At 42.2% G+C, this 23,865-nt stretch overlaps 1 protein-coding gene across 14 annotated transcripts in view; it reads left to right on the forward strand.

Annotated features, from left to right (window-relative positions):
* Window positions 1-23,865, forward strand: part of ADARB1 (adenosine deaminase RNA specific B1) — a 232,161-nt gene that overhangs the window by 152,403 nt on the left and 55,893 nt on the right. For 11 of the 14 annotated variants that reach the window (XM_065562289.1, XM_065562279.1, XM_065562283.1 and 8 more), the window contains 2 exons: window positions 2,518-2,592; window positions 9,296-10,227. In XM_065562289.1, coding sequence (XP_065418361.1) covers window positions 2,518-2,592; window positions 9,296-10,227 — 1,007 coding nt within the window. Of the gene's footprint in view, window positions 1-2,511; window positions 2,593-9,174; window positions 10,228-23,865 lie in introns of those variants that run through there. The other 3 variants (XM_065562285.1, XM_065562288.1, XM_042861812.2) reach the window with 2 other exon arrangements.

Below are 23,865 nucleotides of genomic sequence, written 5' to 3' on the forward strand. Positions count from 1 at the left end.
CTCCTGTAATAGACCCATAACCTCTGGCTGAGTTACTGAAGCACTCAGATCATGATTTAAAGACTTCAAGTTCCAGAGAATTCACCATTTACTCCATTTCAGACCAGCAAGTGACCCGTGCCCAAGCTGCAGAGGAAGGCAAAACAAAAAACAGGGTCTCTGCCAATCTGACCTGGGGGAAAATTCCTTCCCGACCCCAAATATGGTGAACAGTTAGACCCTGAGCTAGTCACCAGGGAAAGAATTCACTGTAGTAACTGAGACCCCTTCCCATCTAGTGTCCGATCTTCAGCCATTTGAGATATTTGCTACTAGCAGTCGCAGATGGGGCACTTGCTCGGCCTGCTGGCGGGGGATGGGTGCTCTGTCCTGCTGCTGTTGCGCCTCCCCCTGCTGCCGGCACTTCCAGCTCGCTCAGCCCCTCCCCCCGGCAGCCAGGCCTGGGCAGGAAACTTAGGGAGTGGTACGGAGACGCTTCTCACGCCGGCTGATTGCTCTCAGGGTCTCTGTGAGAGAGCCCGGCTGGGGAGGTGGCCGCAGCCCATCCCCTCCGCTCCCCGCCCGGGCCCAACTCTCAGGGACAAGGGCTGAGTAAGTGGGAAATGTGCTGAGGAGGGGAGTCTTATGATGATTTTTTAGCATAATTAAATGTCTGGAAAGCATAGAGAAGATACCACACGTTGTAAAGGTGCAAAGTAGTAGTATTATAATGGTCTTGTCTCTTGTTGTAATGTGATGTCTATAGACTTCCCTGGCTGGCCTGATTTTCAAAGACACTGAACATCCATTGCTCCCATTAAAGTGAGTGGGTGCTCAGCACTTCTGAAAATCCAGACCATTATTCTTATAACATAACCTGAGGTATTGCAAGTAACACTAAGATATTCAGGCAGTCCACATGTAGGGAAGAGACAGCAGCATCTGTTTCTCTCTCCTGCGGATATGGTCTTCACCATCGCTATTCAGCAGCACAGTTTCTAGAAGGATGTCAGAGCAAAGGCTGGCTGTCAGGGTTCCCTCCCCACTCTGAACTCTGGGGTACAGATGTGGGGATCCGCATGAAAGACCCCCTAAGCTTATTTCTACCAGCTTAGGTTAAAAACTTCCCCAAGGCACAAATCCTTTCCTTGTCCTTGGACGGTATTGCTGCCACCACCAAGTGAGTTAGACAAAGATTCAGGAAAAGGACCACTTGGAGTTCCTATTTCCCCAAAATATCCCCCCAAACCCCTTCACCCCCTTTCCTGGGGTGGCTTGAGAATAATATACCATCCAATTGCCTTTAATAAAAGTACAGACCAGACCCTTTATCTTTAAGACACTAAAATCAATCAGGTTCTTAAAAGAAGAATTTTATTTTAAAAAGAAGTAAAAGAATCACACCTGCAAAATCAGGATAGAAGGTAACTTTACAGGGTAAATAAAAAGATTTAAAATACAGAGGATTCCCCTCTAGGCTTAACTTCAAAGTTACAAAAAACAGGAATAAAACTCCCTCTTAGCATAGGGAAAATTCACAAGCTAAAACAAAAGATAATCTAACGCATTTCCTTGCTTTTACTTACATTTTTTGTAATCTTAGATGCTCGTTTCAGGTAGGTTTTTAGGAGATGGTTTTTCCTGCCTGCTCCCTCTCTCGTCCAGAGAGAGAACAATCAAAGGGAGCACAAACAAAACTCCCCCTCCCCCCGATTTGAAAATGTCTTCTTTTCTTATTGGTCCTTTTGGTCAGGTGCCAACCAGGTGATTTGAGCTTCTTAACACCTTACAGGTAAAATGATTCTGTACCTCTGTCTGTACCTCTGGCCAGGAAAGATTTTATGTTACTGCATACATAAAGGTTGTTACCCTTCCCTTTATATTTATGACACTGGCTTTATCTATACAAATGTCTAACCAAACACAGTCTTTACCACCAAACCCCCTCTTTCCAGGAACTGTCCGTTTAAGTAGTAGTACCTTCTCTATCCTGCACATGAATTGCCTGGATTTTCTTGATGTTACCTGCAACATCAAGTTGCCAGTATTTTGACTTTGTCCTTTTTCCTCTGGCTTGCTGGAAGGGGAGCATCTCTCCACTGAACCAGTTCCCGAGGTGCTGTCACATGTGACCTTTTAACTCGTCACATTGTTTAAAATAGTCAGTGCAATAGACAAGGAAATGACCACATTTTCCAGTGAGAGTGCATAGTTTATATCTTGTAAGTACATGAACCAGGGAAAGTACAACAGATTAAAAACAGTATGCACTTCTAGACAGTCTGCCATCTGAAAATGTAAAAATGCTTGTAAACCTTAATGGGTTCTTAGAATCGCTATACCTTTGCGCTAGAGAAATAGCATTACTCTTCTGTGGGGGAAAGACATACACGGAGAAAGAGTTATCTATGACTGCACATGAACATATGTGAGAGAACCATGGAAACAACCCCCTTCTCCTGACTCCCATGCCTTCGTCATGCGGGCTCTTGCGTTTTACGTGATATAAGCTTAAAACACCCACTCTCTATCTTTCAGATAGACGCCATCTACGCCAGTCAAGAAACCAGCAAAAGTATTTCACAATGGATATAGATGATGAAGAAAATATGAGTAAGATGTGTATATTTACATCATAAACAATATAATCCTTTCTGCAAGAGCCATTTTCCTTGCTGCTGGGTGGCAAACAGAAATGATGTGAATACAGTGAGAGGAAATTTCTGTGTGTGTAGAGTTCACTTTATATGTGTGTTCATTAAAGAAGAATTTCCATACTGGGAAAGCTTTCAAATACATCTGATTAACACATAATCCAGTTACCCTTCATGTGATTTATATCTTCATACCATGATCACTAATCATCAAAGATATTTGTATTTCAAAACACCATGTTCCCTCTTAGCCTGTTTTCTCCTACTTTGAACCTGCAGTGAAGTCATGATGATTAATTCATACATCTAGGGCTTGCACTGAAGAAATATGGGGTGGTATAGTGTATTGCTACAACATGCACACATGTATCCTGTGCAGCATACTGTCTCCTACAAAAAACATTTCTAGATGTCCCAACACCTCTAGCTCTATGTACTTTCTACCTAATATCTCCAAATGCCACCCTGCAGAAGAACTGGAAGTAGAGATTACAGGACTATCCTAAACTCATATGAGGTCTGGGTTAGTGTAAGAGAGGAACTCCTGCCTCTTACAATCTTCCAGCTAGATTACAGGCTGAACAGAGATATTATCTGCCCTAAAGATCAGAGCCTTTGTGCGCCAGGAGTGTGCCTGTAGCTGGCCAGTCAATCAATAGGCAATAGATGGAATGAGATTTGAAGGGAACAGAGATCATTATTACTTTTGGGGTGTACCTGGGGGAGAGGAAACTAGGTAAATGGGGCAAGAAAGAGAGTTTGGGAAACCTGGGAAAGGGACAGGAATTGTGAGGACATGGGGTACAGGAGAATGGAGGGAGGGAGGATAAAGGAGATCAAATATAAGGGTTTGTGAAACAAAAAAGAGGGAACATATAAGGAGAGAAATCAAGTAATGGAGGAAAGAAAAGGAAGAAAATTGTACAGTGCTCTGGCCCCCAGCTATTTAGAGTAATAGATTGTTCTCATTAAAGGTTCAGTCTTGCTCTGGCACAGATCCAGCAAAGCATTTAAGCAAGTGTGTAGCTTTAAATATGAGTAGCCCCTTGGCTTCAATGGAACTCCGCAAGGGCTTAAAGTTAAGCACGTCTAAATGCATTGTTGGGTTGGTGTGAAAGTACTCAGCCTCGTGCAGGGTTGAGCCCTAATTACTTACAGAAAGAAATACTGCAACCACATCATTATGCAGTTATCTCATTTTAAAGGTTTTTGGTCTTTTAACCATCCTTATTTTTTGTGAATGATAATGAAGTAGTGTATATGTGTTGCTCTTGAAGTACTGTGCATGAAAATCTCCTATGCTTTACTGTAAATTGTTCAGTGCTGTTTAAACACAAGCATTTATTTATTCTGTCCCTGAATTGTAAAGCTAACATATATCATACGCTTTCTTTGACAAAGGTACTGACATCCTAACAGTACAGCAAGGCCTTGTATGGGAAAGATACAGTTTTACCCGGGAAGTTACAGTGCATTTTTATTGGGAAATCAAGAAGCTGGGCTGCTGTAAAATGACTTCATTTTATTAAAATTCATTCTTCTGGGCTGTGTTTCTTTAATTAAAATACTAGCTTGGGTTGGCCTGTGTTTGCTGCATATGCAATATCATAGCCTCCAATTATAATCTCTATTTTACCTGCAGAGACTAAAACTCAAATCAAATTGGTTGTGCAAAATTTTAACGCAATGGTTATATTTTTTTTCTAAAATACGGAAAAAATTGAAAAAACATTTGTTGGGATTTCAGGTGAAAGTGGGTATAGTGCCTTTTTTTCTTTTATGCATTGAAGGTGTGGAGAAGGTGGTATAACAACAGAAACAGAGGAAACACTTATAATTTATTTATTGATTTGAATTTTTTTACTGCTCCACATTAAGCACATCCAGTGCTCTGAGTGTCCTTGGCAATCTTTTAAAAATGTTCATAATAATAAAAAGACCCATCAATTACCTCAGTATAAAACCACATAACCCTGCAACAGAATCAAAATAGCAAAAATTATTTGACCTCCCCTCAAAATCCCTTCTCCTCACAAAATTCATCCCATTGCCCAGATCTACCCATCAGTTTGTGGCTGAGGGAGAAGAGATGGGCCTTGCAGCACACCCTGAATTCGAACCGATTCAGTTTGATGGATCCCCTTACTGCTGTACTGATCTCTTTCTATTTTTCCAAGTTTCTTCCCACAAAACTCATCCAGAGAGTGCTCACACATGTGTAGTTGGTCTCGTCACTGCTCCACATGCCTGCTGCAAGGGAAGTTGCCGTTGCTAAGAGTTCCCCAAGAAAGTTAATGAGAACAGCAGTAAAGAGGATGACAACATTTTTGCTAGCTCTGCCTTAACCAAGAGGGTAAAATTTAGGCAAGGGAGGCAGAACACGGAGAATATTATTTTCATCAGATGAGGGGACTGCCCCCGTGGACCACCTTACCTTCATGCATTTGTTAACTATGTCTTTGACCAGGAAACTCTCAAAAATAAACAGGCACACTTGTAACAGATGCCTCCTCTCTTCAAAGAGGTAAATGTTTTCTTTGTAGCACGCCTTCCTTCCTTGCTCTGGTGCCTTATACTTAGTAAAGCTCCGGGGAAAGAAAGTTTCAGTGGCAAAACTTGTTTCTTTTTTGCTGAAAATGTCAATGGCTGATCCTTTTTTGCCAACTCAGATACTACAAAAATGCCTGAAATCTCCTGTCCACCCTGGAATATTTTTTAGTGTACATAAAACAAATTAGCTTGTCTGAGAAATGGCTCACTCTCAAGTTATCTGGGGCCAAGATTTTCAAAAGTTGTATCCTGCAGTCAGACATCTAAATCCATATTTAGACTAGTTTGCAGAAGTTCTGAGTACAAAACAGCTCTCATTGACCATAATGGAAGCTGTGAGGTGTGCAGCACTTCTGAAAATCAGAGATGCTAAAATACATGTTTAGAGTCTAACTTTTTGAAAATCTTGACCCGAGTGGTTAAGTGACCACTGGAAGAGTGTGTATCCTCACCAAGGAGAGGTTCAAGTGGACATCTCTTCACCTGTTCAACACAAAAGCTGATTTGAAAGAAGTTGTATCCATTTTGCTCAGTGCAGTGTTTTAACAGTTCAGAGAGTGAAGCCTTTCTTTCAGCCTATCAGCTAAGAATTGTACTTGTCAATACAGTTGTTGGTATTGATATTTCTGAGCATGCTGCTGGTTCTAATGGATATTTTGTTGAAAACTGTGACACCAGCAGCACAAGATCTAATGTCAGGTTATAAACCGATTTCTTTTCATCATGTTTTAGTATTCGTTTCACATTCAAATGGGAATTTATAGCTAGATGTTCAGAGGATCTCAGGTGCCATTTAGGCACCTTTATGAAGTGACCAGCTGTTCAAAAGCTCCCGTTAGGACAATAGGAGCAGCTGTAGGCTGAGCACTTTTGAAATGCTTACCACTTCATATAGGGGTCTGAGCTCTTTTCAAAATCGGATCCATAATCTTTAAATAAACATTCATATTTAAATATAAACGGTTTTGTTTCCAGACTAAATTACAGCAGAACCTCAAAGATACGAACGCCAGAGTTACAGACTTACTGGTCAGCCAGACACACGGTCAGCCAGCAGGGGAGACAAATTAAAACCAGCAAGTACTGTACTGCTTCAGGGCTTTAGCCCTGGGATGCTTCAGGGCTTTAGCCCAGGGCTTCAGCCATGCGGGGGGTTGGGTCTGCAGCCGCAGGGTTGGGGTGGGGGTTGAGGCTCCAGGTGCGGGGAGCCTCAGGGCTTCTGACCCTTGGGAGCACCGGGGCTCAGGGCTTCTGACCCGCGGGGGTTACTGGGGCTCAGGGCTTCATCCCAGCAGGGGGCGCCAAGGCTCAGGGTTTCAGCCCTCCGGCTCCGTTCCCAGCTTCAGCCCTGCGGGGGGTGTCGGGGCTCAGGGCGTTAGCTACAAGGGGAGTGCTGGTTTCAGCCCCAGCGTTTCCCCCGTAGCTAAAGCCCCAAGCCCTGGCACACACACACTCCAGCTGAAACCAGGAGCAGAGCCTTGGGGAGCCCCAAACCCTGGCGCCCCCCGAAGGGCAGAAGCTGGGAGCAGAGCTGCAGGGCTGAAGCCCCAGTGGTCCCCGCAAGTTTAAAGCCCTGAGCTCTGGTGCTCCCTCGGGGAGAAGCCCAGAGCCCCCTCCCTGGAGCCCGAGGTGTCTGTAACTCCAAGGTTCTACTGTAATATTAAAGATGATTAGATCCACGTGCTCCTTCACAACTTCCTGCAGGAGTTGGTCTTTTTTTATTGCTACTGTAGGCTACTGTTGTAGAACCCTTAATGAAAAGAAATGTATAGATGGAGGCCATGATATGGTATTATATAGCTAATCATTTCCCTTTAGTTTACAAATTATACCATTTGATAGCAAACTCCTGATGCCACGATACAGACCAAGTGATCCAAAAATATGGTTCTAGAGAAGATACAATTTTCAAAGGATCACAGCTCCAGCTAAAAAATCCACTGTTCATTTAGTAGTTTTATTAAATTATGTTACTTAAATTCCCTCAAAGTAGTACTACAGTATTATAAAAGAAACAAAACTTCATGAATTAACATGTTGTGTTGACTATTATAATCCACTAGTATATGTACTGTATACAATACCATTTGAGGTTCAGCTTCAGAAATCCTTTTCTGATCAAATGAATTGCCAGAACATGTTTCGAATGATGAAACTATTAGTCATTTGGGAGTATGAGTGTTCCCCAACAATATTTATTTTACTTCTATTTGCCAATATTGTACCAATCTTTATTGTCCAATACCTGTTTGTTAACAACATGTATGTTTCTACTTTGGCTCTTTCTTTTGATCTTTTATTCTTTTCGAGCACCGAAAGGAGTAACCTATCGAGCTTTTGCTGGAGGATGTTATAAATGAAAATTTAGTAACCATTCCATCAGCTTTGTAAACTGGGTGAAGTGGTGTGTGTGCACCAGTATTTGGGGAAATTAAGCAAAAGTTTGAAATCCATCAAAGTGCAAGAAAATTTCCACTTTGTTTTGTTTAAATTCTGGATTAATTTGTATAATCTGTTATCATTGTGGGTGTATTATATTGCTAGATATTTGAAATCTTTAAAACGGAAAGGCTGGAAACTCTTAAACTACTAAAATTGCATTTTAGTTTACATAGACTAGTATAAATTCAGACTCTTTATTTGTAGCGGTTTCTTCACATAATAAAAATTAGGATTTAAAAGCTGTAGCAGGAACAATTCTTAGAACTAACTCATAGTACGATATCACCACCCAAGTTCCTAATTTCAGAAATATTTTGTTAATGTAATTTAATTTGTTTTTATATAAACAAATCAGTTCCATGAATAATTATCAATGTACAACATGATTAATTTGTCAGGTTTAACCTGAACATTTATTACAAATCTTCTTGCTTTCTAATACTATCTTAATAAAGGATTGCTGTGTCTTAATGGGGATGTTTGGAATTTGAACTCTGTCTAAAATAATAGCAATTGCTTTTCCTTTGCAAAGAATTATAAAGTTGTGTGTAAATGACTATCAGAAATATAAAATTTCTTGCTAGATGATAGTACAGAAACCATATATATTTTTCTTCTGGAACAACATAATTTAAGCATGATTTTTTTAACAGAATTCTGAGGAGAGATGAAGTATATCTATTACAGACTTTACTTCCAAGTTTTGAGGATTGATATCAAAAGAATAAATATGGCCACTGAGTTTGGCTCATTCCACTCTGCAGTGCATGTTTATAGTCTAATCTAACTACCTTTGAAGTCAATAGAAAGAAAGAGTCTGACTGGCTTCAGTGGGAGTGGGTTCAGGCTGTTAACAAGTCAGCATGGTTGGGTGAAAAATTCTAGTTTCTTGTTGGAATCTTCTCGGATAAAAATGTAAATGGTTCTAGATAAGTGCCCAGTTACCAGAAGTTAGTAATTTAAATAAGCAATATTGTTAAAATGGACACAGTTGAACATCTATATAGATGATATATAAGTAGGGTTGTTTCAAGCAAATGAAAAGATGTAGGTGTATACAATATTTATGCACTCTTAAACCAGTGAACCTACAAATGGAGCTGGTTATTTTTATTAAATTAATTAAATTACTCAGATTTTATATAACTTCTCTTTTTAAAATAAATAAAAATCATGTAAGATGCCTTACTTGAGCCACAACATGAGCTTAAATAAAAGTGAAGTGGTTTGAATTAATATGAAAACAAATATCTCACTTGTACTATTCTTAAATGTTCATTTTATTAGTTATTAATTGAAGGATTTTGAAATATAAGTATCAAAAATGTTGATTAAAATTATAATTTTTCTGGGTTTGAACATTTTTCAGAACAAAAGTAATTTAAAAATAGATCTTTTGTCTCAAAAGTAATTTGAGTGCAAAATAAAAACGGTGCAAACTTTTAATCCCAGTATTAATAAAAATGTCAAATGCATAATTTGTAACTCAGACCTGCACCTGATATTTCTTGGGTTATTAAAATTATGGTTTTCTGTTTGTCCTGCAAAGACATAAACCTGTAAGCACACATCACTTCCAGTTACAAAGATAGATAAAGGAATCTATAAATTTTGCATTTACAAGATCCTGCAACGAAGGCATTGTAAGTTACTCTTTCTGGGCACCACAGGTTCAAGCAGCACTGATGTTAAAGAAAACCGCAACATGGACAACGTTCCACCTAAGGATGGCAGTGTGCAAAATACCGGGGAGGGGTCTCAACTCTCCAATGGTGGTGGTAGCAGCAGTAGAAAACGCCCATTGGAGGAGGGCAGCAATGGACACTCCAAGTTCCGCCCTAAGAAGAGGAAGAAAACACCAGGGCCTGTTTTGCCGAAGAATGCTCTGATGCAACTGAATGAAATTAAGCCTGGTTTACAGTACAAGCTTCTATCCCAAACAGGACCAGTTCATGCCCCTATTTTTGTGATGGCAGTTGAAGTTAATGGACAGGTGTTTGAGGGATCTGGCCCTACAAAAAAGAAGGCAAAGCTTCATGCTGCTGAAAAGGCTTTGAGATCTTTTGTTCAGTTTCCAAATGCATCTGAAGCACATCTAGCAATGGGGAGAACACTCTCTGTAAACACAGACTTTACATCTGACCAAGCAGACTTCCCAGACACACTTTTCAATGGATTTGAAACACCAGTTCAGACTGACAATTCCTTTTATTTGGGGTCCAATGGAGATGGATCCTATAGCTCCAGTATAGACTACAGTCTGTCCTCATCCACTGTGGCTGGTAGTCTTATCCAGTCCCCCCTTCCCACACCATCACCATATCCATCGACCAGTGGAAAGAACCCTGTGATGATTCTGAATGAGCTGCGGCCAGGGTTGAAGTATGAGTTTCTCTCAGAAAGTGGAGAAAGCCATGCTAAGAACTTTGTGATGGCCGTGGCAGTGGATGGTCAAACTTTTGAAGGATCAGGAAGGAACAAAAAGCTTGCAAAGGCTCGGGCTGCTCAGTCAGCTCTTGCATCCTTATTTAACATGCAGCTGGATCAGACCCCATCTCGCCAGCCCATTCCCAGTGAGGGTCTCCAGTTACATTTACCGCAGGTGAGAAATCTATGCCTTTTTCTTTAATATGCTTAGACAGTGTCTAGGAATATATCAGCTGCTCATTTTTGAAACATTTCAAAGGATATTTCTGGCATTAATGCTCTTTGTTTCGTTATGTGATTTCTCCACTAATGATCTACCAGTGTGGAATCATTTTATTCAATTCGAAAGAAAAAATGCCACATTGTTGATTTTGTTGATCTTAATTGCATGCTGTGTAATACAATTCACATGCTAGTTTAGTGGTGGTTGGTGTTAAGGGAATCTTGGAACAATTGTTTTGTCTCTTGTTCTGCTGCAAAGCCTGGACTGTGAGTTCAAGTGAGGATTTATTGCTCCAGATTGTTTGACTACCTGAGAACAACTTTTACCAAAGAAGAAAATCACTTTCAGCTGCAACAAATGCTCAGAGTGAAAGGTGTTGAATAGTGGTTGTCAAGGAGAGGTTAAAATATGAGGGAAAATAAGGTTAATACAGGAGTTCCTTAGTTTGACTATTTGACTAAAAGACGAATTTCAACACACAAGACCAAAGAAATCTTGAAATATTTATGGTATAAATGGACTGTGCAATCATCTACTGTAGCAGTTACAATGAAGTTTACAATTGCCTTCGAAAATATGTGTAAAGTAAATATTTTTAACGAAATAACTAATAGGATATCCTAAGTATTGAGCATACCAAAAGTAGTACAGTAACATTTGGTAACTGCAAAGGTAACTTTATTGAGCTATCAATGAGAGAGATAAAAGAGAGTCTACAGTCCCGGAGGCTAAAAATTACACTTATTTCCTCTAGGTCTAGCAGGGTGAATTCATTGAACAATATTGAGGTTTTGAAAATAATAAGCTCCTTCCTTCAGGACAGATGAAATTAAATCTTTAAAAACTATCTAATGATAGATACCAACCGTTCCAAAGGACAGGTTTTATGAACACATTTTGGCTTTCATTTTTAGTGTTGCTTATTGTGTAAGGAAGAAGCTTGAATGGTCTGCCTCTTGTTATGTGCAATATTGTTGTAGCTGTGTTGGTCCCCGAATCTTAATGAGGCAAGGTGGGTGAGGTAATATCTTTTATTGGACCAACTTCTGTTGGTGAGAGAGGCAAGCTTCTTCCCAAAGATCTCTGTGTAAGCTTGTCTCTCTCACCAACAGAAGTTGGTCCAATAAAAGATATTTCCTCACCCACCTTGTCTCTCTAAGGGCTCTCCAAGCGCAGTCTTGGCTGAGTCAGAGACCAGGTTGGTATGCTACAAGCACAGGATCTCTCTTCCCCTCATAATGCTGATGATTGTGGCTGCTGGATGAAGGTGTATCATACTGAAAGGGTTTTGCTGGGGGCTGGGTGCAAGTGGCCAGTAGTTTGCTGGGACTCAGGAATTGTAATCTCCTTGACCAGGATTTAGAAATGTATACTGGTCTTGAAAATATTTACACTGTTCATCACAGCAATTCGCTTAACATTGAACTTTAAATTATGTGTGTCAGAAATTAGAATTTCCAGTGTTTTCATTGTTGTGAAAAGTTAATTACGTAATAGTTATCGATACTTAAATAGTATCACAAAGAGGTTAATATTTGTCCTTCAGGTGATTCCTTCTAACAAATTCTGAAAGGCATTTGAATCCCATCCTTTTTCTGAAATAAGCAGTTTCTGTTTCCAAGTTCAAGAGGAACTAGAATGGTTTAATGAAGTTAAATGGAGAAAATAATCATACTTAATTATCTCCACTCTCAGTCCATTATTTTCTGTACTTTCATAGTGCAGTTGTAGCTTGTTAGCATGTCAATATTTAAGGTGTTGGTGTTAGGTCATGCTTTATTTAACTTTTTCACTTATAGTCTAGAACAGTGATTTTCAAACTTGGGTGCAAGGCCTTGGGTCACCTTGCTTTGCACCCGGGGACTCTGGCGGGTGGCCAGTAAAAACTAGTAGTCCCTACCTACACTGACACCGCGCTGCGCCCTGGAAGCGGTCAGCAGCAGGTCTGACTCCTAGGCAGGAGGGCCATGGGACTCCGCGCGCTGCCCCCGCCCCGAGCACCGGCTCCGCACTCCCATTGGAGGGGGGGGTGCCTGCGGGCGAGAGCCACATGGAGCCCCTTCCGGGGTGCAGCGCGGTCCCCGGTGCCATGACAGGCGGGAAGCCTGCCTCTGCACCCCAACCCCATGCCCCAATCCCCTGCCCCAGCCCCTGAGCCCCCCCCAACCCCTCATCCCCAGACCCACCCCAGAGCCTGCACACCCAGCCCAGAGCCTTCAGAACACACTAAATTTCACTGAGTAAACATGGGTGAAAATCAACTATTTTTAATTATCTTCATCCCAGTCTCCATTTTTCTGGGTACAGTTTTATACCCACAAGTAATGATACTGACATTCTTGCAGCTGCAGTGAACCTAGGAATATTACTACTGTAATTAGAAATCTAAATACTAATGTTGCACCTACAGTTCATTGCAGGTACAAATATGTTGGCAATTTGCAGGTGTAAAATTGCCTCTGAAACAAAAAAGAGGCCAGCTTTGAAAATCAGGACTTTTGCGTTTCTCCCATGGCAGTCTGGCAATGTTATCAGAGAATAGGTCAAGTCAGCCTAATCAGTGAACACTTTTATAGGTAAGATCTAAATTCTGTAAATTAAAAAAAAAATCAGTTTTTTTAAGATTACCACCCATATTAGCAATAGGCCAAACTGTATAAAATATTCAGAACTTTAGATCTTTTGCAGTTCAAATTACCTTTATTTACATGTAGCACCAAGACCTAGGCTTATAGGAATTGAACATTTCATGAAGCAGTGAAATGAAAAGTTTTGTGTTTGTAATTGTCAGCATTTCAGAGGGTTGACAAGATAGGAGGAAACAAGTCTTGTTCGTCTGACTAGTGTTATGTTTCAGCACACAAACGGCCTACAATTGTAGTGTAATACCTTGCTGTTGCAAAAAAATCTGAACCTCCCAAATATCCTCAGTTAATAAATAACTAGCCATAAGAGTTTTCATAATGTTATTTTCTTTTATGCATTATTATTCTGCAGTACACAGAAATAAAAAACATAATTACACCTCTACCTCGATATAACGCTGTCCTCGGGAGCCAAAAAATCTTACCGCGTTATAGGTGAAACCGCGTTATATCGAACTTGCTTTGATCCGCCGGAGTGCACAGCCCCACCTCCCCAGAGCGCTGCTTTACCACGTTATATCCAAATTCATGTTATATCGGGTCACGTTATATCGGGGTAGAGGTGCACTGTAGATATTCTTACATTGAGAGCAGTGTGGATGTTGACATCATGCTGAACACTTCTATAATTTGTGTCCTCTTATTTGTTTCTTGAAATTATATAGCCTTTTCTAATTTATTGTTAAAAAATTTTGACGGACAGAACAGCTGCCTAATTACCTAATTTCTTTGGTGTTGTCAAGATATTTATTCAATTTGCTGGTAAAAGTATATCATGTTTGGTCAGAGATAGTGTGGAGAGCAGGCCTGAGGGAACTGACAATGTTTCTGTTTGTGTTGCAAGAACTATGCTGTTGATCTTTCAGTGCAGTTAGAATAGTCTCTCTCTCTCTCTCATTTTAGCTCTGATTTATTATTTATTATTGGAAATCTGCTTTTAGTAATCAACCAAAAGAGTGGTGGTCAATTTTCTCTGCCTAGAGTAATTAAAGAAATCACAGAAATCTCAATCTAAAAGAGCATATCCTGCCTATGGCCTTTATTCAGCAAAGCTCTGCAGCACATGCTTAAATTTAACCACATGCTTAAGTCTCATTGATGTCAATGGGTGTAAATGGGAAATTAATTTTTCCAGATATTGTTAAACTAGGAAGCTTCAGTGGAGCTGTGCCAGTTCACACTCGCTGAGAATCTGACCTGTGGTTTTCAGGATGTTAGACATGACTCAGCAGCACCTTTCATCCAGTCTCTCAGCTGAGCTTTCTCTATAACTAATTATGAAGACCAAAGGAGAGAAATAGAAAATTTGTGAGCAGCCTGATGTATCTAAGAGCCGTTTCCAGCAAACATTGCTCCAGAGCAGATGCTAGTCTTGTGCACTGTTCCATTAACTTTAATCTGCAAGTCAGGTAAATATGGCCAGTGTAGTGTGTCTCTCCACCTGGTGGAAATACAAGTCACTTTTCTGCTGTGGTCTGAGTGTTTTATATTGGCAGCAGATAAAATGATGTCTGGGTAGCAAGATGTGTGGATTATCCCTCTCTGCTTGGTATTTCCATATTGGTCAATACTAGAAGCTTCAGAAGGTGTAAAATCCCATAATGGTCCACTGTAAAATAACATGCCTATTGGGGAAGTTTCTAATCCTCAGGCAGTGAATCTTAACATTGGGCAACGAGCAGGGTGGATAAAAATTGATCAGATTTTTGTAGTTTTTATAAGTAATATTTATTTAAATCAGGCTTTTTCTTTAAAAACAGGTTTATTTTTGTGTGGATGGAGAGGAAAGCCCACATCTTAGAGAAGTTATGTATTAAGAAGCAACATGATTTAGAAACAGCCTGGGTTTGTAAACTAAGGGCTGGTCCACACTAAGCCCCCAGTTTGAACTAAGATACGCAATTTCAGCTACGTGAATAACGTAGCTGAAGTCAAAGTATCTTAGTTCGAACTTAAAGGTACTTACTGCGGGTCCACACGTGGCAGGCAGGCTCCCCCGTCGACTCCGCCTACTCCTCTCGCGGAGCAGGATTACCGGCGTCGACGGCGAGCACTTCCGGGATCGATTGCTTGCCGCCGAACCAGTGGGTAAGTATAGACGTACCCTTAGAGAGGTGACTAAGTCGAAGCTGAAGCCCAGGCTACGGGTCTGAGTGACAGCTAGCATGGGGATGTTAGGATGATGGTTTTCTCCACAGTAACTGAGGAAGAGATGAAGGGGAGGGCTTGGCAGGGAAATAGTCACAAGCTCAGTTTGGAACATGTTGACCTTATGCTGACAGCTGAAGATCCATAGAGAAAAACAGGCAGAGATTTTACTTTGAATGAAAGGAGAGAGGTCCAGAGTCAACAGGTAGATTTGTGATTCATCAACATAAAGATGATAGCTGAAGTGTTCTTTTTTAAATGAAATCACGTGCAGGTCCAGGACTGCCGTCACAGAAGACCCACTTCATGAAAGCAAGAGCCGAGGAATGGAATTTCTTGTTTGTTTTTCTCTGCATGTCTCTTTATGCTCTAAATTCCCTCTTTTATCTTCTAAATTCCTAAATCTTCTAAATTCCTGTTTAGATTTTATTTGCCATAGTTTATGTTTAGGGCCCTACCAAAGTCATGGTCCATTTTGGTCAATTTTTAAAATGGTAAATTTCATTATTTGAGCTATTTAAATCTGAAATTTCAGTGTTGTAATTGTAGGGGTCCTGACCCAAAAGGTAGTTGGGGCAGGGGGTTGCAAGGTTATTGTGGGGGGTTGCAGTACTCAGGGCCGGCTTTAGGACCTGTGGGGCCCAATTCCGCGGTCTGGGTCTTCGGCGGCACTTCGGCGGCGGCGGGTCCGCTCTGCATCTTCCGCGGCACTGAAGGACCCCCCGCAGCCAAAATGCCGCCAGAGTGGACCGCCACTGGGTGAGCCTAAGGTGCGGGGTCCTCTTAGGCGCGGGGCCCTCTTACCCACGGGGTCTGATTCCGGGGAATCAGGGGAATCGTCCTAATGCCTGGTAGTAGCACCTGCTAGCCGGGAGCCCAGTTCTGAAGGCAAAGCTGCCACCAGCAGCAGTGCAGAAGTAAGGGTGGCATGGTATAGTATTGCCACCCTTCTGTGCTGCTGCTGGCGGACTCTGCCTTCAGAACTGGGCGTCCGGCTAACAGCAAACACTCTCCAGCTGCCCAGCTCTGAAGGCAGCAGAGAAGTAAGGGTGGCAGTACTGCGACCCCCATACTTTATAACTTTGTCACACACACACCCCGCAACTCCCTTTTGGGTCAGAACCCTCAGTTTGTGAAACGCTGGTCTCTCCTGTGAAATCTGTATAGTACAGGGTAAAAGCACACAAAAAAACAGATTTCACGGTCCATGACCCATTTTTCATGGGTGTGAATTTGGAAGGGGCCCTATTTATATTCCTCACTGCTCTCTTCACTTGTTTGGAATTTCTTGAACCTAGCTCTTTGCCATTTAACCATACTTTTTTCTCCTTGCCTTCCTTTTTCTGTTTTGTTTAGAAGATTGCATGTCTTCTAGCTGTGATTAAATAACTTCCATGCTTATTATAAAGATGTTAATAGTTTATATTCTGTCTTTGGTATATTTCTAGGTAGCTTCCTCATTTTTAAACCTCTGCCTTTCTGAAGATTGAGTGTCACAATGTTAGTTTTTGGTTCAGCCCTTCCCCAAATCAGGGATCTGGATCAAATCCAGATTGGCTCCCTCTACTACTATTCTGGCAGGCCCTTCAAGCTTCTAGGTCAGTCAGATGGCTTATTGTTCAGGTGTAGTTCAGTGGATTATCTCCCACATGATATATCTGCAGGTGTTTCTTCCCTCAGCGGGGAATTGTTGACTAGAGACATCACAGGCAAATCATTATGCCAGCTGCAGTCCTTCAGTCCTTGGTATTGTGGACCAAATCCAGAAATCTTTCCAGAGGGAAGCAATTGATGAGAATTCTAATAGTCTGGATCACCACAGACATGTAACTGACTGACTGGGTGCACACAGGAAATCCCCACTTGCCAAGTGGAAGGCAGGAAGAGTATAAACTGGACTCCCACAGGGCTGAAGTCCCAAGCTCCGGCAGGTGTGCCCCAGCTCTCGAACTTCTGAAGATTGTTGTATGCGGCTTGGAGGGTCAGTAAGTTTGGCCATCCCTGTCATAGATAATACTTACAAACTCTAAGGATGTTTTGTATTGGCAGCATGAGACCTCCAGCATATGTCACTCAGGGCAGGTCTTCACTACGGGGGGGGGGGGGGGGGGGGGAGTCGATTTAATATATGCAAATTCAGCTACACGAATAGCGTAGCTGAATTCGACCTATCGGAGCCGACTTACCCCGCTGTGTGGACGGCGGCAAAATCGACCTCCGCGGCTCCCCGTCAATGGCGCTTACTCCCACCTCCGCTGGTGGAGTAAGAGCGTCGATTCGGGGATCGATTGTCGCGTCCCGACGAGACGCAATAATTCGATCCCCGAGAGATCGATTTCTACCCGCCAATTCAGGCCGGTAGTGTAGACCTAGCCTCAGATTGAAGTCCCCCATGATCACACAGCTTTTTTTCCTACACACTGTAGGTAGGTGCATAAGGAGCTGGTCATCCTGTTCCCTAGTGTGGTTTGGGGTCTGTAGCAGACACCAACTAATAGCCCATCTTGTGCTTTATCTGGATATTTATCCATAAGTATTCAAGAGCATTTTCTTGCTAGTTATTAATGACTCACAAACAAGTAATGCCATTTTTGATCTAGCATGCTACTTCCCCTCCTCTTTTGTCGACTTGATCCTTCCTAAACAGGTTGTAACCACTGATTTTAGTATTCCAGTCACGCAAATCATCCCACCAGGTTTCAGTAATGGCAACTACATCAAATTTATGCTCATAAATTAGCAATTCTAATTCTTCTTGTTTATTACCCAGGCTCCTAGCATTGTTGCATAGGCAATTAAAGAATTTATTCTCTTCATTTTTTTGGCTTGTCCCTGACCACATCACTGGCTCTTCATTTCTCTCCATTGGCCACTTCTCTTCACCACATAAAATGCAAGTGTTTTGTCTTTAAGACCCATAGACACCATTCTGTCTTACTGAAATACTAGTTTATTGAGCTGTCGACCCCAGCCTTCACTTTGCTAAAATGCCAGCTTCAGTTGTCTAATTATTCACTTGTCCCCCAAACACCTCCAGACTTTCTCCCATACAGCTCCATGTGTGTGCGGAAAACTTTCTGTCAAAATTCGTAAAGTTGCCACTTTATCCTTTCATAAATACCTCCTTAAAACTTACCTCTGCTGTGATGGCTACAAATCTGCCAGCTGGCATTGGTCAGGCAAATGGTGATCTTTGACTTCTGCTTCTCTGATAAACTGTTTTCATTTTTATTCATCTCATCCATTCAATTCATCCCCACTCCATTTGTCTTTTTGTCTACCTGTTCCATCCTCCGCGACATGTAAATTGAATTGTGAGCTCTTTGTCTGAAGTCTGTACAGTGCCTAGCAGAGTTGGGTCCTGAACTCTGTGTCTCTGAAACAAAGTCATTAAATGCTTAGAAATCCTGCTGCGCAAACCCTGAGCAGGGCCTGCGTGACTCAGTGGGGGTGCTCAGTCGGGGAGTCCTAGAAAGCTAAAAGTATTGTGTATGATCTTTGCACTTTGCTGCTGCTGCTCATACCCCTCACATAGCTACTTTCTAGCCATCAGTGCCTGCACCTTATGCTGCAATTAAAAAAATGTTTCACAAAGGGCCAACTATTCACATCCATGAGCCTTGGTGAACTCTGTGATTGCATATGGCTGCTGTTTTCTGGGGTTCTTTGCTCAGTCCCCTTTTCCAAATTCCTTGTTTTGGCCTTTTTACCTTACGTCTGTCTGTTTTCTTTTTATGTGACCCACAATGTGTATTTGAAATCATGGTTTTGTCACCATTCCCCTCCATTGAGGTATGTGTTCAGGTCCTGTGGATCCACACCAAAATCATTTATTTGGTAGTTCATTGATTTACAGTTTAGTATACTGTCTGCACTACAGCACTCTCCAGTTTCCTTCATGATCTCTGCAATATCTTGACAACTTTTACACTTTCTCAATTTACTACTTTTTGTATGGCTTAACCTGGGTGGGGAAAAAATAGTGACATTCAGAAATACGTTCCATATACTTTCCAGATTCTAAAAGAGAATGAAACACTGTTAGAAAAATACAGACTACTAGTTCATATTGCAACACACAATAACAAATAAAAAAATTCTACAGCATGACATTGTACAATGGAGGACCACAAGATAACGGAAAAGGCAGTGGGAAAATCGCTTCCTACAGTGGTTTTAGGCACACCACTCCAGCAGCTCTCCACCCAGCCAGTGGCATGTGATGGTTCATGGCTTCTCAAAGATGTAGTGGGACTTCAGGATCTTTAGCGCCCATTCCAGTTGTAACCCATTCAGTTTTGTTTCCTCTTCCTTTCTCCTTTCCACCCCCCCCCCCCAACTGTTGTCTTCGGGTGTAGCCATTTTTTCCCAACTAGGCATGGCCCTTCCACATGTATTGAAAGGTTCCTAGCTTTGTACAGCAGCTGAGGGTACTGAGCAGTAGATGTGGACGTTGTTTGCCCTTACTTGTACCTGAGCACCTACATGTGTGCCGATCATGCAGTGTATTCATCAGTGCACAACAAGCTCATGATGAGACTATTGTGTGTAACAAAGTGCTTCCTGGGTAAACAGCTCTCAATAGGGAGCCCCAAAGTACCAGTGTGTTTGTGGAAGGAATACCCTTTCACATTTTGAGACAACTGATGTGATTCAATCTGGTTATCTATTGAATGACAGGCTCGCTGTCATTTTGCAGTCTCATAGAGGCTGCATGCTGGTGCAACTCATCAGAGGATTCATTACTCCCTTGCTCTATGTACCCAGCAGATACTGTACATGGGACAAAGATTACAATGTGTGATTCAGACATTTAAAGTGTCAGCTTCACTGCTCTCCCTCGATGCCATTTTTTTGCATTAGATCTTCTTTCCTACTTTACCATTTGCTGTTCTTTGTAGCTGCTTATCTGGGTCATCACTTATGGTTTTTCATCCAGTGCTACTGTGTTGCTGCATCCTTTGGGATGTTCTTACACATTTGTGCAATGGTACTCGAGGAGACAACCACCAAAAGTGGGGAATGAGGTAGCCGTGATATTTTTAGAGAGTGTGACAGTGGCTATGTTTTTCAAGTGTAGAATGTGACAAGAGATTATATGCTTGAAGAACAGGCAGTATTACTCAGCCCTTTTTCATCAGCCTTAGCTGTCTTTCCTTGTCTGGTTGTTAATATGGGGAGAGGCAAGTCTTTGTGATTTGCAGATATTTCACAGCGATTAGGGACTGCTCTGCCAGCTAGGCTAACGCCTACGTTTTTGGTGTGGGAATTGAGACATGACCATATTTGGGGAGTCCATTGCACAATTCCATCCAGCAGTATAGTGCTCTGTCATTACATCAGTATGTGTGACAGAGCGTCCTCTCCGCCTCGGTGAGTCCCGCACTTCCGTTTAGCGGCGGACTGGGGTATTCCTCTTTTCCCTCAGTATTTTCCCCAGGCCCCTGGGTTTACTGTCCACAGCCTGCCAGAGTAGTTTTCCTCCCAGCCTCCTTGACAGGGGGATGCGCAGGGAGCCTCTCAGTCTCTTTTAGCCCCTCTGGGGCATGGTGGCAACAGACCAGACACCCGGTTCAGTCTCTCCGCTCTGGCGGGCTCTCTTCCCTCAGACCTCCGGGGCCCAGAAGCGCCGTCCCCCCTGTTGGGCAGGGATCTCCCATCCTTTGCCTCTGTACCTGTGTGGCTTCTCTCCTAATGCTTGTCCTGAGGTACAGTGACTAGAGTGAAAACCCTGCAAGCTGCATGGAAGCTTTTCAAAGACACCATAATAGAGGCCCAACTTAAATGTATACCCCAAATTAAAAAACACAGTAAAAGAACTAAAAAAGACCCACCGTGGGTTAACAGCCATGTAAAAGAAGCAGTGAGAGATAAAAAGGCATCTTTTAAGAAGTGGAAGTCAGATCCTAGTGAGGTAAATAGAAAGGAGCATAAACACTGCCAAATTAAGTGTAAAAATGTAATAAGGAAAGCCAAAAAGGAGTTTGAAGAACGGCTAGCCAAAAACTCAAAAGATAATAACAAAATGTTTTTAAGTACATCAGAAGCAGGAAGCCTGCTAAACAACCAGTGGGGCCCCTGGATGATCGAGATACAAAAGGAGCACTTAAAGACAAAAAAGTCATTGCGGAGAAACTAAATGAATTCTTTGCTTCAATTTTCATGGCTGAGGATGTTAGGGAGATTCCCAAACCCGAGTCATCCTTTGTAGGTGACAAATCTGAGGAATTGTCACAGATTGAAGTGTCACTAGAGGAGGTTTTGGAATTAATTGATAAACTTAACAGTAATAAGTCACCAGGACCAGGTGGCATTCACCCAAGAGTTCTGAAAGAACTCAAATGTGAAATTGCGGAACTAACAACTATGGTTTGTAGCCTGTCCTTTAAATCAGCTTCTGTACCCAATGACTGGAAGATAGCTAATGTAACGCCAATATTTAAAAAGGGCTCTAGAGGTTATCAACATGGTTTCTGTAAAGGGAAATCATGTCTTACTAATCTATTAGAGTTCTTTGAAGGAGTCAACAAACATGTTGACAAGGGGGATCCAGTGGACATAGTATACTTAGATTTCCAGAAAGCCTTTGACAAGGTCCCTCACCAAAGGCTCTTACGTAAATTAAGTTGTCATGGGATAAGAGGGAAGATCCTTTCATGGATTAAGAACTGGTTAAAAGACAGGGAACAAGGGGTAGGAATAAATCGTAAATTTTCAGGATGGAGAGCGGTAACTAGTGGTGTTCCCTAAGGGTCAGTTCTAGGACCAATCCTATTCAACTTATTCATAAATGATCTGGAGAAAGGGGTAAAAAGTGAGGTGGCAAAGTTTGCAGATGATACTAAACTGATCAAGATAGTTAAGACCAAAGGAGACTGTGAAGAACTTCAAAAAGATCTCACAAAACTAAGTGATCAGGCAACAAAATGACAAATTAAATTTAATGTGGATAAATGTAAAGTAATGCACATTGGAAAAAATAACCCCAACTATACATACAATATGATGGGGGCTAATTTAGCTACAACTAATCAGGAAAGAGATCTTGGAGTCATCGTGGATAGTTCTCTGAAGAAAAAAGTAAACAGGATGTTAGGAATCATTAAAAAAGGGATAGAGAATAATATGGAGAATATCTTATTGCCCTTATATAAATCCGTGGTACAGCCACATCTTGAATACTGCATACAGATGTGGGCTCCTCATCTCAAAAAAGATATACTGACATTAGACAAGGTTCAAAGAAGGGCAACTAAAATGAGTAGGGGTTTGGAACGAGTCCCATATGAGGAGAGATTAAAGAGGCTAGGACTTTTCAGCTTGGAAAAGAGGAGACTAAGGGGGGGATATGATAGAGGTATATAAAATCATGAGTGGTGTGGAGAAAGTGAATAAGGAAAAGTTATTTACTTGTTCCCATAATATAAGAACTAGGGGCCACCAAATGAAATTAATGGGCAGCAGGTTTAAAACAAATAAAAGGAAGTTTTTCTTCACACAGCGTACAGTCAATCTGTGGAACTCCTTGCCTGAGGAGGTTGTGAAGGCTAGGGTTTAAAAGAGAACTAGATAAATGTATGGAGGTTAAGTCTATTAATGGCTGTTAGCCAGGATGGGTAAGAAATGGTGTCCCTAGCCTCTGTTTGTCAGAGGGTGGAGATGGATGGCAGGAGAGAGATCACTTGATCATTACCTGTTAGGTTCACTCCCTCTGGGGCACCTGGCATTGGCCACTGTCGGTAGACAGGATACTGGGCTGGATGGACCTTTGGTCTGACCCCGTACGGCCTTTCTTATGTTCTTATGCTGTCAGTGTCTGCACTGTCCAGCTTTCCAGTAGCTCGCCTTCCTCCCATCACGCACCCCTATCTGGCAGGAGGGGAGGCTTTTAACAGGTTTTGGCAGGCCCTTAATTGGCCCCAGGTGTCCTAATTAATCTAGAGTAACCCCTGCTCAGCTACCAAGGGAAAAGGGACCTGCGTATCCTGGGGCTAATATATCTGCCTTCCAGCATTCTCCTGCAGCCATCTGGTCTGACCCCGTCACATATCCCTCCTTCCTGCTCAACACCATGGTGTTGGGTCGTCAGACAGGGTACCCGTGACAGGCCATCCTCATTGCCATGGTGGCTTCCAGCCCTGTGTTGAATGCTGAGGTGGAACAGTTGGAGGGAAAAGAACCACCTGATCACCCTTGCTTTCTTCTCTTTGTTCCATTGGAGGGAGGCGTGGTCAGTCACGAGGACAAATCGCCGACCTAGCAGGTAATATCGTAGAGTTTCCATGGCCCACTTGACAGTGAGGCACTCCTTTTCTATTACTGCATATTTCTGTTCCCTCGGAAGGAGTTTTCTGCTAAGGTAAAGGATTGGATGTTCGTCCTCTCTGACCATCTGTGATAAGACAGCCCCCAACTCCACTTCTGATGCATCCATCTGTAAAATGAATTCTTTAGTAAAGACCGGGGCTATGAGCACAGGGTTACTACAGAGGGCTGCCCGCAGATCTGTGAATGCCCCTTCTTCTGTGTCGGTCCATCTCACCATGTCAGGGCCCCGGGCTTTTACCAGGTCCATCAGGGGACTTGCTCTGGTGGCGAAATGGGGGATAAATCGTCGATAGTACCCCACTATGCCTAGGAACACTTGGACTTGTTTTTTCTGGCTTGGCCAGGGCCAAATTTGTATAGCCTCCAGCTTATTTAGTTGGGGCTTTACTATGCCTCTTCCTTCGATGTATCCAAGGTATTTAGCCTCTGCTAGGCCAATGGTGCACTTGGCTGGATTGGCTGTGAAGCC

Source organism: Chrysemys picta, chromosome 11, assembly GCF_011386835.1.
Source record: "Chrysemys picta bellii isolate R12L10 chromosome 11, ASM1138683v2, whole genome shotgun sequence".
Taxonomy (NCBI): domain Eukaryota; kingdom Metazoa; phylum Chordata; order Testudines; family Emydidae; genus Chrysemys; species Chrysemys picta.